Source organism: Melitaea cinxia, chromosome 13 (assembly GCF_905220565.1).
Source record: "Melitaea cinxia chromosome 13, ilMelCinx1.1, whole genome shotgun sequence".
In the NCBI taxonomy this organism is placed as follows: domain Eukaryota; kingdom Metazoa; phylum Arthropoda; class Insecta; order Lepidoptera; family Nymphalidae; genus Melitaea; species Melitaea cinxia.
This window is the reverse complement of record NC_059406.1, coordinates 11,492,285-11,512,170: the sequence shown is the minus strand read 5'-3', so window position 1 is coordinate 11,512,170 and position 19,886 is coordinate 11,492,285. Positions and strand designations below refer to the sequence as shown.

At 31.0% G+C, this 19,886-nt stretch overlaps 1 protein-coding gene across 1 annotated transcript in view; it reads right to left on the bottom strand.

Moving 5' to 3' along the window:
* LOC123659147 (protein unc-13 homolog A) overlaps window positions 1–19,886 on the bottom strand; it is a 55,130-nt gene that overhangs the window by 22,119 nt on the left and 13,125 nt on the right. The window contains exons 7-10 of the mRNA XM_045594402.1: window positions 19,772–19,878; window positions 18,079–18,220; window positions 17,809–17,935; window positions 17,389–17,529 (exon numbers count right to left, since the gene is read on the bottom strand). Coding sequence (XP_045450358.1) covers window positions 17,389–17,529; window positions 17,809–17,935; window positions 18,079–18,220; window positions 19,772–19,878 — 517 coding nt within the window. The remainder of the gene's footprint in view (window positions 1–17,388; window positions 17,530–17,808; window positions 17,936–18,078; window positions 18,221–19,771; window positions 19,879–19,886) is intronic.

The following is a 19,886-nucleotide window of genomic DNA, read 5'->3' as shown; positions in this document are numbered from 1 at the left end:
CCGCTTCAACGGGAATTGTTAAAATGATTGACAATTTCTTTTCACATTTTTTTTCGGTTTTTAGTAAAACACTTAAAGTTAGATTTTGCATGATTTCGAAATTACGTTTCTTAGTACATCTAACCTAAAGGTGCCTAATTCACCGACGGTTTGCGGGTTCGCTTCCCGCTCGGTATAGATAACAACATAACATAACAATACACTTTATTGTACACCAAATCAGAATTAATACATATTATGAACTTAAACAGAGTATCATCAGGCACAAAGGGCGGCCTTATCGCTAAAAAGCGATCTCTTCCAGGCAACCTAGGGGCAGAGGAGATGGTATTGTGTCAGTGTAGGTGTACAAATTGAGACATAAACGTTTGAATATATTTACGTATGTACTTATTTACATACATACATACATACACATATACATACACAAACACATACATACAAACATACATACATACATATATATATAATTTTATTCACGTTAGATATTTATATTTGTACGAATATTTCTTTCCGGTTTGGATGTTGGTCCCTGCGAGTCTTCGCACTATGGCTCGTAAAACACGTAGCTATCAGTCTCAGTTTTCAACAAATACACCTGACAGATTGCATTATCTATAATAGGGAATATATTTTCAAATCCGCAGTGAAGCAGCAAGATGGATTAAGCTCAAATCCTTCTCCTACATCGAGAAAGAAGCCTATGCCCAGCAGTGGGATGTTACAGCCTGAATCGTATCATATACAATAGAATATCATATTATGGTTTACTTATAATTACAATGTAAGTTGGGACTATTTTTTTATAAAACCAAAAATCTGGCAGTAAATACATAATTTATTACGTTACTGTTTTGTTAGGAATAAGATTTAGATTGAAATAAATAGATAAAGATATTATAAGAATATAAATAATAGTATTCATATTAATTTTCATGCCTTATACCTACTAAGAAATTTTGCAATAAATAAAATGGGACAATTTGTCACGGCGGGCGGCAGTTTAAGGGAGGCCGTAATCTTCAGCACATCTAGTGTTAAAATACGCATTGGTTTTACCAACTTATTACTTCTAATATTTTTGTGTCATTTAATTTAAAAAAAAAAAAAAAAAACATAAATATGACATTAATAATTAATTTTATATACTTTAACAACAATAGACGAAAACTGTTTATTTATATAAGAGCACTTTCGTAATGGAATTGCTAACGAGACGCGTACGTGTCGATGTTTTGTAATATGAAAACTGAATGTTAATTTCGGCTAATTTGTTTCTACCGCCAAAAACAAACCCAGAGTAATTAGTACATTTCAAGTAATTTATTCCGTTAGAGACAATTTAAAAAGTAGGCCTTTCTGTTGTAATTATTCTTCTGGAATAACATTTAGCAGCTGCTAATGTTGACGCATTATTGCTTTACACGTAAGCTTTACGACTCCGGAAAATTGGTATTTCATTAATGCTGTAAATGCTCATTAACCTTATTTATTGTAGAAGGGATAATACAATTTATATTTTCATTAACTGAATTATTTATTAATTGCTATAATTATTGTAAGTATTGAATTAATTCAAGATTAACGTGTTATAAAATAAAAAATAAATATTAAGTAAAGTAAAAATTAAATAAAAACTCGAATGATATAAAAAATTCAATTAGTTTTTCACAATTTTTTGTAGAATTTTTGTGTTTTAGAAGTTTGTGTGAATGTTAAATTATTTAAATCAATATTTTTAATTTCTTAGAAATTTTTATTTAAAATGCAGTAGTTATACAGACGTTTAAGAATGTATTTACGTTGTCTTCATTAAGAAACTTACAATTTCAAGTCGACGAAGCAGAATTGTAAACATTTTTGAAGACTTATAATCAAAGTGAATGGTCAAAGGCACACGTTTCTAAAGGTACTGAAAAGTGATCGTTCTGCTGAAATTTTGTCATACGAAATTGCCTGGCCCACATCACTTACACGTTTTTATTGAAGCGTGTAATTCTTTGATAACGCTTAGGTATATCGATATTTTTGTCGTTATAATATTTAACCTCAGCCATGTAAATAAAACATTAACAAAGGTTATATTTAATATTTTTTACATTATAAGTGAAATTCCTTAAACGAAACCTTACTTTCTTAAAAGGTGGTTTTAAGCTAGTCAAAAAATGTGTTTGTGTGTAATAATAATGGAAATTCCTGTGTATATTAAATATAGGACGCAACAAAACTAAATAAATCAAGTCATAGATTAATTAACAGAAATAATTAATAATTGTGTTTGCAGGCAAACGAAGAAAAACCGACTTCAATTATATTGACAAGTAATACAACGTAGGTAGACGAAAAAAATTGTCAAGTAAATACGCATTATCAAAGATTACTCCAAAAGTTGTAATCAAACCTTGATGAAATTTAAATGTAACCACACGATAAACATCGGCTTTGGATTAAATTAAAAATCATCAAAATCGGTACACCCAGTAAAAAGTTATGCGGATTTTCGAGAGTTTCCCTCGATTTCTCTGGGATCCCATCATCAGATCCTGGTTTCCTTATCATGGTACCAAACTAGGAATATTTCCTTTCCAACAAAAAAAGATTTATCAAAATCGGTGCATAAACAAAGGAGTTATCCCAGAACGTACATAATATATATATATATATATAAATTCGGTCGAATTGAGTAACCTCCTCCTTTCTTTGAAGTCGGTTTAAAAAATATTCTATCTTCTTGTTTTCTTCATCTGCAGTTTAATCTAGCCTGCATTAAAAACCTCCCTATAAAATTGTCATAGAATTTAAATAAGATAGAAGAAAGGAAAGGAAAAAAATCAGTAGCAATAACAAAAGTTATTTTACTATCTACAAACGAATTAAATATTCGTCTACATACATATTTTGTGCAAAAATAAAACATAAATATAGAGGCACGAAAAGATTCGTTGAGAGATAAGCCGTTTTAAACGTTAAAATTTTTACCACAGCCCACGTAGCGAGTGCCTTTTTCAATCAATGTTAGTTGAAAAGTGTTGTGAAGTGTAATCCAATATATAATATATACCGCAGTGAATATTTCACTGCGGTATTTTTAAATGTGCACTGTAACATCCTGCAAATATTCCTTCAGTGTGGCAGAGACTTTTATTGTTAGGTCAATTAATCCTTCATGGATTTTATCTTAACCTGTCATGCTGCTCCATTGCTTGAATGGCGGGTATAAGTAAATATCTTTAAATTTTAACTGAATGAAGGTTACTTGGGTATTTTTTATATTTCTGATCTTTCGATGATGTGTTAAAGGTCCTCACGATAGAAATAATTCAGATCCACCCAGATCCACAGAACCTTTTTAGCCAGTTTTTAAATTATATTAAAACAGTTTGTTTATATTTTATACTCTAGCTTATATTGTCAACTTATAAAAAAAAGGTAAAACTGAATTATACGGTGATAAAAATAAATTAAAAATATACTTTTTAATTATAATACTTTAGTTTTTAACAGACATTTTAATTAATTTTGAAATATTACATATACTCTTTTACAAAACAAACACAACCAATGCCTTAGCGGAAACCAGGCAGAAACTAGCCACAAAATTTATTTAACATAGAAAAAAAAATGTAGGCCAATTATTTAGGAATTTAAATTTAAATTTGTAAGTATTCGAACAAAAAAACTAAGGAGCAATTACGAATTTCAGTTAAAAGCCTTCGTGCTTTTAATTCGTATAATTTGCTCGTAGAATCGTGCCGATATTTTGCCTTCATTTAATTAAGGGACCTATATAAATCAAAGGGAGATAAATTAGTTTAAGGGGACTATACCCCTTGAAGGTAGCGAATGAGGTATTTTAATATGTACATATGGTTTATATTTGAAATGTTTCTGTTCTCTACGTTCGTTAATAACTATTTTACTAGCTTAACGTATAACATTTAGTATTTATTAACGTATAACATTTAGTATTTATTTCACGATTAAAATTTATTTTTCTATTGTAATTTTAAAAGCTATAATAACTTTTTAATAAAAACACCTAATTTTATTAAAATAATCGAAAATAATCTATTATCAATCATATCAATTATATATTATTGTATTATGTAATTAATTATATTATGTTACGCTATATTTTCTTATTTTATATTATTATATTATATGATATGTAATGTTATATTATACTATTTGTTTTTTTTTATTGTACACGCTATACCTACTTTCTTGCACATACCAAGGTTGGCTGGTGGTGGCCTTTTGTACACACTTGTATTAGTGTATTTATTGTACGATAAAGAATTTAAATAAAATAAATAAATAAATAATCAATCTAAATGAAGAAACTGACGTTCGAGTAGTCTAAATTTTGAGTCAAAAATAGAAATCACATTTTACGTGCTTGTGAAATTCAAGTAAACACAATATTTTCAAAAATTGTCTGAGTAATTTTTCCAACTTGTCATTCCGTAAGAACCCTTTACATGAAGCTAATTAGCCGAGTCGTTCTCGAATTTGACACGACAATTAATACGTTTAATTTTATTAATTTTTATATATAAACAAATATGATATCAAAAAAACTCATCATCATCATTACAGCCTATACAGTCCACTGCTGGACATAGGCCTCCACAAGTTTACGCCAAAAAGAACGTGAACTCATGTGTCAAAAAAACTAATCACAAATTATGTATGAATTGTATAGAGTTGAATATACGTCCATTACAGTGATCGTCGTGTCTGACGGCAGTCGATAGGCAATATTTCGCCGATAATAAAATCAAACGCCAGTCAGCCACGCCAGGCTGGGGGCCAATAAAGCAACGCAATTTCGACGACTTCAACAACGTAACAGACGTGACGATAGAAGGGACTTTGAATGACATAAATTTAACACCCCATCGATCGCGGCCAACGCGAACGCTTCGAAATTGAGTATCGCTACTAATATTAAGTGCTCCTTGACCAGCCACGAGACACTTTCGCTTCAAGAATAATAAATTTAAGGCAGACTTAAACGAAGTTATATAATTATACGCAAATTGCTTTCCAGTGTTGGCTTTTCTCGCGTGGATTACGGAATGATGACTGTACCATTTTATCCCTTTAAAATATGTCCTATGTCACTGTTATAATGTAGAATAGTCCTTGTGAAAGAATGTTGAAAGTCGGTGTAATTTTACTAAATGAATTAGGTACGCTTTGAATCTCTATCACGCTTTTATTTATTAGCTTTGATGATATTTAAATACTTTTGTCTGGAAATTCTGTACGGCTGTACGAAAAGGAAAGATCTGTAAGGAACGGGAAAGAACGACAAAATTTTTAATTGTGACTAAAATCGCTGCCCCAGCAATTTTTTCTAAAAATGCTCGATCTGGAAAATGAAAAAGTGCAAAAACAGCGAAAATATATATAACTAGATCAGTCAATCATAGTGTTATTACAACTAGCAATAACTCAAAATGTTTTTCTGTCACGATGTCTACATTTATCTTACTTTAGTGGACAGGAGTGCTGAAGACGAGATTTTTGTTAAAAGGTTCGAAATAAAAAACGTAATTTCTTTTGTCAGAAGTATGTTTCACCAAACGCCTGACAGTCGTTAGCGTGTTTCGTGTGATTTATTTGGACACTTGTATAAAAAAAAATATGGTTACGTTTCTTTCACTAGATTTTCTTACTGTGTCTAAATAAAATATACCTATTATTGATTATGAAGTTTATGTTATGAATTTATTACACTTTTTATAACGGTGTACGATAATATATTATAAAATAAATTACAAAAATGGAATATTCAAAAGTTTGTGCGACATTGCTTGTAGGTCTTATAGTAATTATGTACACCTATTTACGTAAACCTAGTGTATGCAGTATGTGAAGTGTAAGGCTATTCATCCAACTTAATAATACTATTAACGCTACGCTACGCGCCTGCCTGCCTGCCTGTTATATCCCACTGCTGGGCATAGGTCTCTTTCCCCATATAGGAGACAGATCAGAGCTTAATCCACCACGCTGCTCCAATGCGGGTTGGCGGATATGTTCCCTACTATGAGTAACGATCGCTATCAGGTTTACATGATAACAACCGGGACCGACGGCTTAACGTGCTCTCCGATGCACGGTGGTGTGACCCACAAGGACTGCATAAGCACCCAGACCACGGCAAGCACTTGTATGGTCAATACAAATGTTTGTTATGTGCAGGGATCGAACCCGCAACCACCAGCGCCATAGCCACAAACCAGTGCTGTGACCGTTGCGCCAACGCCTTGTAAATTAGTAATATTAAAGGAAACATTTATTTGATCTAACTCTAAAACTACTAAACACGATTTTAATAATTTATCATTAAAGACTTGTGAGTACAGAAATAACTCTCCACACGACTAACAATAGTTACAAAATATACGGCTTAAAAAAATCAAATACAAGTGAAATCATGTAGGACGCCTAGTGTTTAACAAAATAATGGATTATTTTATTTTTGCCTTTAGTCTTCAATTTAATTCTTTCCCAACGTAAAATATCTTGACATTCTTTTGTAAAAAATAATATTGGCTCGATGGTGAAAATCCGACAAAACGTTGCTTGCCGTTTTCCAAGTTATTAAAATTTATATTTCAGTAAGCGTTTTGTTTACATTTTATTATCTATTCGTCTTTTAGTAAACGTCTTTTTAAAACTGAAAGGAATCTTATTAATCTACTATTTTTAATATAGCGTAAACTTTGAGGAGATCTCAGTTTAATTTTTGTAACAGATTTTCGTAAAGTTCTGGATCACAGAGCTAAGTCAGAAAGTGAATACATGAATCATAACTGAGACACCGGGAACTGAAATAATGTTTACTTATGAGTTCTTTCGAGTGTTTATTTTATATTCACTTCATATGTACGGAAAATACGCCTGTAAAAGGTTTAGAGATATACATTACTATAATTATAATTTTAAGATCCATTAAAATTGACTTCATTAGTCCAATACCTTGCCGATAGCTATTATTATAACTCGAACCCTGTAGACATTGGGTTTTTAAAAAGAAAATTATGAAATAAGACTTTTTACTCAAATATTTAAAATATTCTTTACGTTCTTAATATAGTTTTGTAAAATTCTATTAAAGGTTGCTCGTTAAACATATTTAATATTTATAAATATTATCAATAATTCAAAGTAACTAAACTGCAGGTTTTGTAGTAAATATCGAGTGCCTATTTTACTACGAAAAAGTCACACTCATATTAATTTTATATAAAATGTATATTACAAACAGCACTTCTTCTCTTTTTGTCTGTTTTTTTTTTGTTCAAACTAATTGCTTAAAAAACAACAACTTTGCGGGTACAGAACTCATAATATGGCTAAATTTATTAATTCTGCGGACAGATGGTGAGTAGCGGGTCGTTTATTTTACTAAAAAGTGTAATATACACATTAAATATATCTTAACATGTTCATATTATAACGTCTTAAAATCAAAATTATTCTATTTGATGTGACTTTTACCTAAGACGTAATTTTTTGATATTTTCTTGATATAATTACGAGTATAACGTGATAAGTTCTTCAGACGCTGATTACGGGAAAGGGGCTATGAGTATCGTACGAAAGCAAGTTTTAATTGCATTACTTCTCACCTGGCATAAGACTGAGACATTGTATCCTATACATGTAATGAAACTCTAATAAGATCACGTTTGTTAGGATAACGTTTTTATAGTGTATCGTCGTATACCGGTGTTTCCGTGAACGCGTGATGTGCATAAATAGGTATGTACAAATGTTCATTATAGTCAGTTTACGCGTACAGTCGATAGTGATGTTCGTACTTGGAGTCATGCGTTCTAACTTTAACTCATCACCATCATCATCATCATCATTTCAGCCTATTGCAGACCACTGCTGAACATAGGCCTCCACAATTTGGCACCAAAACGGCGAACAAAAATGACGCGAACTTATGTGTGTTGCCAATAGTCACCACGCTGGGCAGGCGGGTTGGTGACCGCAAGGCTGGCTTTGTCACACCTAAGACGCTACTGCCCGTCTTCGGCCTATGTATTTCAAAGTCAGCAGTTGAATGGTTATTCCGCCATCGGTCGGCTAGAACACTAGACTTTATCTAGACTACACATTTATGTATAAATCCCATACGTATTTTGTACACGTGTGTACAATATATTAGTGTATATATAGGATCATGATCCATACATTGAGTAGGACCACGTATTCAATATGTAGTCAACACTTTTAGAACATAGTATGTGGGCAGTGAACATAAAACGTACCACTAAACTATGCATTTACTAGAATTTATTATTTGTACATAATTGTACATTTTCTATACACTTTTCTCGGTATATCAATCTTGCGGAAACTAATTAAGGAACAAAACTGCTGTAATGTAGACTTACATGGTTATAAATGAATTGTTCACACCAAAATAAGTAGTTAGGATATCCACGTAGGGATATTGTATAAAATAAACAAATAATATAGTGCGAGTATTATCAATAATTTTACGTAATAGAACTTTCCAGAACTTATGTGGCTATAAACATCAATTAATTAATTAAACAGAGAGACTGTTGAGATATTGAGTGTGCTTAATCGATGATACACGTCATTAGTTTACCTTAATAGCGTATTAAACTTATGAAATTAATTTAGGCTTAAGCAGTATTAACTTTGCCTTGGAACATTTTGTTTAATGGCTTATACATTAATATAAATTTGTATAATCTGTTTACTCGTATATTACTTAAGCGTATTTAGGGCTGTTAAAGTCATGATATTTTATATACAATTTACGACAAAGTCAAAAAATAATAATAATAATAATAATTTATAAACATTTTACAGGCACTCTTAATACGGCCTATCAAATACACCGTGAAAAAAGAATTATATAACATTTTTAAACACAAAAAGTTTTGTAATTCGAATTCGTAATGGGAATAGTAATAAAGTGAAATTGTCGTATATTTTATTTACACAAATCCCTGGGGCAATAAAAGTTATATACGAATTTAGAGAATAATTCTTGCGTCGAGGAAAAAATCTAAACTATAGGAAACTGAATTTATATCTGATTGAATCTTGCGATATTCTTTATTTAATTTTAGTTTTTATTAATTTTGGTCGCGTTCATTTTTTGTTGCTGTTTCTCACCCCTACTTTTTTGTTTGATGATAAAAAACCTTTTTACGTCCTTTAAGTAAAGCTCAAAAAAAAAACCTAACAAATGTTATTAAGTCCTGCAAAGATATATATTAATTTTGAAATTGAAAGTTTTTATATTGTAATTGAATATAAATTTGAGTATCCGTCGCGTAATAAATGGTATAAGACCATAATAGGTATATACAAGAATTACCTCATTGTTAGTTATAGTTAAAGATACACATAAGAATTTTTCTTTGACTCTTTATAATTACGTCCCGGTCCCCGGAACACGGCAATCAATACTTTTTAATTAAACTCAAGCAATTTAGTGTAATTTTTATATTTGTATATATGTCTCGCTTAATAACTTCACTCTCACTTATTAATAGCTTTTATGTAGAACATTAATCAATTTGAAGGTCGAGTTAACATAACCTTGTAAAAAGAATTTTCAATATTTACGCGTTACGTGTAGTTTCGATAAAAAAAAAAATTGTAAAAAAAAAATAACAAAAAATATACTTGTAATATTAGTAAAGTATATCAAGATGAAAGTAAATCGCGTGTTGGTGGTCCGGTAACAAACAAGACACAAGCACATACGCCTAGAACCTATATTTTTTACACAAATACATTTTCGTGTGCAAAGATCGAACTGTCGACTTTTAGCATATTAGCCATTTACTCTAATCACTACGCTAACGTGTCGTCATTAATTCCATAGAGTAAAATTTTAATAAAATTATTACAGAAACGTTAAGTAAAACATTTAATATTAATTTTACTAGAAGGTCAAGATTATTTTAGTTGTCCAGAATAAATTGACTTAGGCTTATTGTACGGCTTACCGATTAAGAATATTAATAACGTCATGTCAAAGTAATCTTTTCTTGTTAAAGACGATTCAAATATTATATCTCTAAGTTTTCCTACTTTGAATAAATTCTGTGCGACGGCTGTTAAAACTCTATCAATTGTATAGAATCAATGAAAGACAATTTTTTAAAACCGCTGATAATATTAATGGAGGTCGGTTTCATGTCTCACACCTAATATTTTTAAAATTAGCTATGTTTAGATAATTTCTTGTTTACCTATAAGAAAAGGTACCTCTAAATTGAGGTTTCTCAGTTATATCGTAGCGAAAATACTTAAATAGTACTAAGGCCATTGTCAATTGTACTAAGATATGGCCACAGATAATATTTTAAAAATTAAAAATGAAAATATATGTAATCGCGATTAAAATAGCTCCATTAATTCTTATACTCTCTATTCTTACGTTTACAATTTTAATTTTATTGTCCTGAATTGAGCATATATTCTGAATATATATGTAATGAATTGAATGAATTGTTGAGATCTGTTCTTTGTAATGTTTAAAGAAAAATAAACTTATCAATATAATTTGATTAGGAGCAGTCTGTACATACAAAACCGTTTTGTGTCTGGCGAGTGCGACACTCTTAAAATAAATTTGTTTAAGTTTTTAGTAGTGTATAGTATTTTATTTTAATTTATTATTTGATAACTTAAATTAATTATTAAATTAACTTAAATTAATTATTAATTTATTAAATTAAATAAACTAATTAATAGCACCTTTCTTAGTTAAGATACGCCACGCATATTCAGTTGTCTAAAGGTGTTTGTATTCTAAAACTACATATAATATAAATTTATAGCTCTATACCTACGCAGTAAATTTGACGAAAGCATCCATTGCGTGTCATTACAACCCCATTAATAACATAATACACATTGCTTTAGTTTAATATTGGAAATAATGAAAACGTTTTCTGTCCTAATCCATTACCAAATCTGATTGATCTGATATATATTGGACACGTAACAGTTATGGCCGTACTATATTATCAATACACAAATTACATTTCGTGTTAGATTTGAATTAAGATTTTGAAGTTGGTACTATTGAAATAAGATGTACCTATTAGTAAAATGTTGTCACATTAACAGAACAATATTTAATTTCCTTGAAATTTATTTTTCGTGTGAATAATATAAATAATCGTTAAAAGTTATTTATAACGTAAACGTATCCAATTACTAACAACAACCCAGTTACTTTTTTAATATTTCACATCTCTTCGGTATCGAGTGTCGATTTTTTTTCCGTACGGATAACCTTGCTTGACGGAAATAAAATCTGCTAAACCCTGACGTAGCATTTATCGAAATATTCCTCGATTGTTCGCTGGTATATTTTAAATTCTTTCTGTGCGTAACTTCATTTCTATTGTAGATGTCGAGCTCGATTTCGACTGTGTGAACCTTGTGTATGGAGTACAATTATTTTTGCTACCCATTGGGACTCTTCCCTTTTTAAAAAAATAAAAATATATAGCACCTAGTTTATGGAACAAAATTTCTACCATTTTGAATCACAATTAATAAGTTTTTTATTGTTTTCAAATGATGTTAGCACAGACATTATATACACACTACATTTTATACATTTTATAAATAAACCAGCTAAAATGTTTAAATTATCCAATATGTTATGCTATCTCAGCAAATCTCATTTTCAAATTCAATTTAGGGAGCGAAAGTCTTTTTATCGCTGCAGGGTGAAATACAAAATATTCTTAGATACGTTCTTTTTTAATCGTATAAAAGGCAAAAATATATATTAAAATATAATTTAAAAAACTGAATAACTGATTAATATTAAGAAATCCTTAAAAGTACTTTATTTATAATAATATTTTTTATTGTACAACAAAATACACATTTACACAGTAACAAGTGAAAACAAAGATGTACTAAGGCGATGTTATTGCTAATGAGCGCTTTCTTCTAGATAACCTTTAAGCGCAGGACATAGTAGTAGCAACGGTTAGAAAGGGTACAATATAATTATTATTATTATCTTCAAACGCTGGATACCACACATAATTCATTTCAAATTAAAAGTATCAGAGTTTCATACTAACTTTCATCCTCTATTTTACGATTTTAGGGGATAAGTTTGTTAATTTTTTTTTTTTTTTTAAACATAGTATAAAATCAATGTCACGAATCAAAATTCAATTTCCTACAAGTAGAAGTTGGGGTTGAGCGTTAATATCAGACGGGATATTGCCTTCTATCTGTATAAAATATTTTTTTAAGGTCTGTATTATCTAACATGAAGCGGAGTAAAGTTTTTGAACGTTTTAAATGGGATTGAGAATTATTAAATTATAGGTTTACTTAAGAAAATATAAAAACTACAAAATTATTAGTACACGTATGACTGTATGCACCTAACAATTTACATATTTTATGTCCGAAAGCTGTCTTTGTGTATGTCGCCCTAAATTCAAGGTTCGCTTCATATTACACACTGAATTGGACTCCCGTTGTCATAGATTACTTCGTAGATAAATATCTGCTCTTTATTTACAGATACAAATAATGTAGACGATAAAATTCCAAGATTATTTATTTTTGTCTCTCTATGTGATTGATGTTCATATTTACATAGATCCTTTTGATAAATTTTCAGGAAATATAGCTACATGAAAAGACAATTTAGAAAGAAATGACAAGACATCAATAGCACCTAGTAGTTATAGGTTTGATCAAAACATTTATCGATATTTGTGACAAATATTATTAAAACACCGACAACGCATTCCCTTTTTCAAATATCGTTTATCCTTTTTCAGAAATTCGGAAATACAAAAATTTCAATCGCGAAGATGGTTTTGTGTTGGCAAATGCGTGGAATCCAATGTTGGAACTTTGTAAAATTAACAACCACCGGGAGTCTGTGTCTAAAGTGAGTGATAGGGTGGGTTTAAAAAGAACGAGACGGAGGGTAGAAAGATACTGCCCGTGATGGATGACAGTTGACACATCCACAGCAGTCTCGTTGTGACCACGGGCCATGTAAGTGGTCCGAAATATCGACAAAAATCGTCAAAAAAAACTATATCGTAGTATGCACTCGTTAATACTTAAAAATAGACAACGAAACTAATTTTTATAGAGGAATAAAAAAAACCAAAACACACTGCAATTACAATTTTATTTCAGCCATTTCGTTGAACTAGAAACGAAAAAGTTTTCATTTCTTTTACCTCAACACATTAGCCGTATTTAGTATTTAAGCTCAAGAATTTAACTGCAAATTATTTAAGTTTCAAAGTAATTTTCTAGCTCTAGCGTTTCGTATTAACGGACATGCTGGATGAGGATTTTATTTTTGCACTTCTAACTCCTAGTTAGTTCGTAATCCACTTGAGAGATATCTTAACCCGCACTCATTGACCTACTTTTAGAATTAGGAGATATATATTATAGATATAAATGTCTCTAATAGTATTTGAAACTAACGCAAACTGGCGATCTTTATACATTTTTTTTTTGTGTTAAAAAAAGAAACTAACTAATCTCTATATTTCTTTGTGTGTTAACACAAATCGGTTTCTAAATGTCTTTTAGCTGACAGATTATTCGGAGTGATAAAATATTTTTCGTGAAAACCTTTAGAAAATTATCACATAAAAATAATAATAAAATATAATACTTAAAAAGTAAGTTCTGGGTTTTCTTATGTTAACGCGAATTTCACTCATTATAATTAAACAACTTTTACGAGGAGGACTTCCACCCTCCCTTGACCATGCTTGCTGTAGAGTATCCGAAACGCCAGAAATGTAAAAAAACTTATAAACCGCGATAAATTCCGAAAAGGTTCCACTATAGTAAATTTTTAGCGTTAAAATATAAAAAGTGTTGCATAAATTGTGCTTCGGTATATAGCTCGGTATACAATTAAATCGTAAATAACTATTTAAAAATATTCCACAGAGCTACGAGCCAAAGTTCAATAATGTTAATTACTACTTACATCAATTATGGGTCATTTTACACAAGAATTGCCGATGGAAAAAAATCTAAAAATTGTTTTCGATTTCAAAGCTACCAAACAAAAACCTAATTTTTTGTATTTGCGTCGTGTTATTTACATAACAACGTCTTTTTAATACTTTCTTAATCATAAAATAAATAAATATTTACAACATACTTGTAAGCAACTTAATGCTTGTGTTTTGGATTGGAACAGCTGACTGGTATAGCTACATATTTTGTTTTTCGATAAACATACATATAAATGATACATATTTAAATTAATACATATTATACCGGACGGACCAGACGCGGGATGGGAATCGAACCCACAACCCCCGAAGCAGGAAGCAGGGTCACTACAAACTGCGCTAACGGGCCAGTCTAATAAATATACATGCATACTATTTACTTTTTTGTATTGTAAGTTAGGTTCCAAGTAACGTTACTAGTTACTACAGTTGGCTTACCTTTTACGTAACCATATACTTAACTATACTAAAAATATTCAGTCAAATTGAAAGATATGTCTTAAAAGATTGAAGTTTTACGTGATTCTCTTTCAGTGAAATAAATAAAAATCAGACACTTGAAAAACGGCTTGTCACTAACAGAATAATAGGTTATTGAAAACAAGCCAAGAAAAAGATTAATTACGCTCCACTGAGTTAGGCTTCGTAATTTTGAAAGCAACATTTTACATAAAGACGGAGAAGTTTTCAAAGCTCGTACTCAGCAGGCTGGTGTAAGTTTTAATAATATTGGATTTTATCGGACAAGGATGCGAACATCGCACGGTTAACTGGAGAGAGGGAGGGATACTGCGAAATCTTCTTGTGTAATAAAAGATTTGAGATAGAAACAACATGGGTTATGCTATTTACTTTTTTTGTGCGTGTAAATTTCGGATACAATTTGAGTTTGAAAATATATTTTTCTAGAAATGTTAAAATTCAAAGATTAAAGATTTTCATTTTAATAAATCAACTTGAATATACTGGGTAACCCGCAGTAGAGCAGCGTGGTGGATTAAGCTCCAATCCTTCTCCTACATGAAGAAAGAGGCCTATGCCTAGCCGTGGGATTTTACAGGTTGAATGCGGTGGGTAGCAGTAAACGATTTTCTACTCGATGTTAATGTTTTACAGAATGTTAAGATAATTTTTATATCAAACAATCTCCAATCTATTTCTTAAAACACTTTTATGAATTTACTAGTAATATTAACATTATAAAAAGGTATGGTTATATTTCTTTATGTTACTAATTTTGAAATTACCGATATCATAGAGATTAGCATTCATAAGAGCAAAATGTTAGCTCTAAAGATCAATTCGAGAAAAACAAAAAACATTAATAAATACCGTTCCTAAAACCAGAGACGGGTCAGAGTTAAATATAATGTGACAGAGCAGCAGTTTGGCTTAGTCGCACTTACAAACTTTAAGCATTTCTTCAAAGTTTGTCTCGTAAAACTTTGTTATTAGACGTCTATAATTATCATGAGTCTTTGCAAATAAAATGATATTTTAAAAAATATATTCAAAAAGCCGTTAATCATATAATCTCCCTAACGTTATTCACATTACAGTTGTAAGGAAATGGATATTCTAATAAATCAAGAGATTCAACTACTATCAACACTATCTTTATATATATAAAGTTAGTGAAAACAAAAATATACTTTATTGAAATAGGCCCCAAGAGTATTTTCAAATCGTCATTTTACAAATTAAAATTTTAAGGTGTTTATTATTTTTGTAAAAGTAAAGCTATCACCGTTCGGAATGTAGATTTTGCAGAGAAGAATCGGTAAGAAACTGCACAGTTACTCTTTTGAAAATAATATATAAACTGTGTTTTAGTACAAAATTAGCAATATCTTGCATGAAATAATGGTGATCTAAATCATTAAAATAATTTTGTAGTACTTAGTTTATTTATCTAAACAATTAAGTTGATAGAAGTTTAGTTAGTAAGAAGTCGCAATGAAATCTATTGAGCAGCTATGTTTTACATTTATAATAATGCTTAAAACTTCCAAAGCACTTAATTTTATCTGGGGGCATGGTAGTGCCCCCGCCAAGACGAAACAAAAAAAAAAAAAAAAAGCGAAAAGCACTACCTATCTTTTCTCGAAGTGCTTCGTCGTTTTTTTGAACCCTCATAACTTGGGTTTGGATTATACCAGATAAACAAAATTCTGGGGATATGATGTCAATAGTGACCTTATTAAACATATAAAGTTTCAACTGCATAGCTCTTATACTTTAGATTTTATTGATATCTAAAAAACCCCGATTTCGTCACTCACTGATGATCATCAAAATTCTTAGAGTACTTCCTGAAGTCCCAGAAAGCTGAAATTTGGTATGTAAGCTAGTATTAGTACACAAACAACAAAAAAATTCTAAAACTTGGAACTTTTACCCCCCAACCCCTTAAACTAGGGGATGGAAGTTTGTATGAGACTTCCGCAAATTTTGATGCTAGAGGTCTGAAAATTGATATAGGGACTCCTTGTTATTAATAATAATAATAAAATACATAAAAAATAAAAATCGGTTATTAGTTTATGTCGAAAATTTACATTTTGTAATTTTGGTATTTAAGTTTTGGCGGAGATCAATGTTTGCATATCAGTTCAACATAAAATCAAAAACCGTGTGCTTAAACCGAATATGGTGAAGATTGGATGATATTTATGGTATAAAATGTGTCGGAGGTAAAATGCAGCTATAATATTGTCATAAGCAACTTACAAAAAGAAGTGAAATCCCACCAAAAACATTTTCATGTAAAATGTTGCCAAGACGAGATCATATGGCTCGCACTGTCAAAAAGTTATCAGATCTCATGTAGAGCCAAGCTTCTAACTCTACACGCCCTAACTCTACAAGCCCTAACTCTACAAGCCCTAACTTCACAAACTCTACACTTAGTCAAAATATGTGGCTTGGCCGTTCAGAGTCTGGTTCAGTTATTGCGTTAAGTTAATAATTGCTGCACTTGCACTAGGCAGTGATTACCGAAACGTTGGCAATACGCCAAAAGCCATGGTGTCAATATTTTCAGACCTGTTGATTTTGGCATATGAACCGCTAATTTTCAACGCTATAAACACCCATTGCCAATAAAAAATGAAATGGCTATAGAAACAATGAATTACGATTAAAGTAATTACGCTAAACCCCAACGATCTCAATTTACTTATAGTTCAGTTGTTATCGTTCGTAAAATAGGAAACGTTACGTACGAAACTATTCTTTACAAACTATTCTGTACATAAAGAATTATATATGTCAAGATGTGGCTCCATTATCTTTATAGTAAAATTAGAATTGATTTATCACTTACTTGGACGTGATAAGGCGCCACCTTCTCTTCGCCCTTAATTTCGACGTTGATGTGAAGTCTGATAGCTCCAGACACAGCAGATTTATCTGTTCTTTTCTCCAAGTTGTACCATACATCCATTTCTCCAGATAATGTTCGAACCTGAGACCATGAATTGTAATATTGTATGTGTCTAAACTAAAAAAATCGTGAAAAAATCTAATGTCGTAGTTGGAGAAAATAATCTATTTAGAATATTATTAATATATATATATATATATATATTCATCAAAAAACATTTAATAAATATAATTTCTAATAAAAATAAAAATCATTTTAAATGTAAATAAATCACGTAATTTTAAATGTGTTTAGTGCAGGTATCAACCTGCAACTAAATTCATTCAAAAGTTTTTAATCTAAGTATACTTTGTTTCGTACCTCAATGATCGTTTGACCCAAGAAATCATCCGATTCTCTAGTCAACTTTTGTCGAAGTTTGGATTTTAAATCGTTGTCCTCATCCCAAACTCTTACTTTTATCCGATCCGAAGAATTGTGGCATTCGCTACAATAAGAACGGAAATTTTAGGTAATCGATATCGACAAGTTGGGCCGTTACAGACGGATTGCTCTTTTGTATCCGTCTTTTTGTTGCTTATTTTTGGAAAAAGGAACTGAAAATGATAAATGATGGAATTATATACTTACAAATAAAACTTTTCGTTCCAAATTGGGTTTAGCTCTTGAGGCATAGTTCTAGTTCTCTTCTTAACTTTGCTTACTTGGACGGTAACGTAGGGGTCTGAGGTCCCACTTTTATCTTTGGCTATCAGCCCTTGAGCGCAGATAACTGGCCATAAAAATATTTATTTCAGTATTCATTCAAATCTCAATAGCTGTTTGACATTTAAAAAATAAACTTTTACTATTAATTGTCTTATTTCACTTTGGATTTACAAATTTATTTTAATAATTACGACATAGCAATAAAATAAAAGCTGTTTGCGTAGCTACACAAAATTAGGCATTTGATTATACATAAAACAATACAAATTAATGAATTTAATACATTAACGACTGCATTTTATATACTTGTCAATTATGAGATGAAATTTGCAATACATAATTATATTAATATAATACATATATGTACTTATATCCTAGCAAAATTAACTTACCTTCTTACCAAAACTTTTGATAATAATACAGCGGACGTCGATGGTAAAATGCTGGCTGCCTGTGGTACTGTCGGATACGCGTAAAGAAGACACTAGCATCAAAACTACCAAAATTTTGTCTATTTAGGCCCAAATTCGATTTCTATATCAACTTGAATATAGCGACTACATTCGCAACTTCTAATGCATATTTGGTCAAGTTAAATTCAAAGTATGAATAAAAATTATATGCACGGGGATGAAATCTAAAGTGGAATTTTCACGAATCAAAAGTTGATTAGAAGAAATAGTAGAGAGAGGAAGAGAACAGATTTTTTTCGTACAGGCTTCGTTTCCTGCATGCTTTCACTTCGCTAAATTTAAATGCATTCACCTATTTTGATACAAGTCTACGACGCAAGGGATTTAAATAATCTATTTGGTGTGAACCCACCAATCAATAAGATTGTCCGCATAGCAGTGTCGGGTCTGGAAGTGAGTGACGGTAATATTATTATCAATATGTGATTCATGCAATTGTGTTCATTTAACAGACATGTTGCTGAATTATGATAACAATTAATTAAATTTAGTGTTAAGTGTTTAAATGTAAATATCATAAAATTAGTGTGCACATATCGTTTGATTGTAATTAAAATTGTTAATTGTTACTGTTAGATTCGTGGAATTTCCTTGTGTTAATGGTTATAAAAAGCTACGTTTTTGTTAGAGAAGTGAGTTGAGGCGGTGCACTAACGACCGTGAATGGACTGGGTTAGTAGGTAAAGTAAAGTTGCAGAGAGAATTCAAATATTTGCTAAAATTTTTGGGTATCTAATTTCTAATTCGCGTTCTTTTTCTTACGTTGGCAGTGAACTTGTATATTGTTAAATCTTAGCAAATATTAAATAGTGGTATAGAGAAATTAGGCGAAGTCATTTCTAATAGAATCATATTTGCGAGCGTGCGGTCCGTAGCCGCAAAAGACCACTGCAAACCTGTGATGGCGATTTTGCAGGACCATTTTGAAGTTCCTTCTATAGTGATTTGCTCAGCCTGTTCGAGGCTGTCTATGTGAGTGTCGGGATCGACGTTAAAAGTCCGCCTGGCCGCCACATGAAATGAAAGACACGAATCAATTAAGTGTCGCGCTTGTATTGTGTTTCTGTGGTGTTCTCGTCCGGTTTTCCTGAGGTCCTGGGAGATCTGCAAATAAATAGATTAGCCACGACACATCTTCGAACCTGTGATGGCGATCTTCGCGCTCCATTTCGACGTGCCATCTAGGACGGACTGCTTCACGGTGCTCATATGTGCCGAATGTCCCTCTTGTTCGATGCTGAACACGCGTCTGTTGCA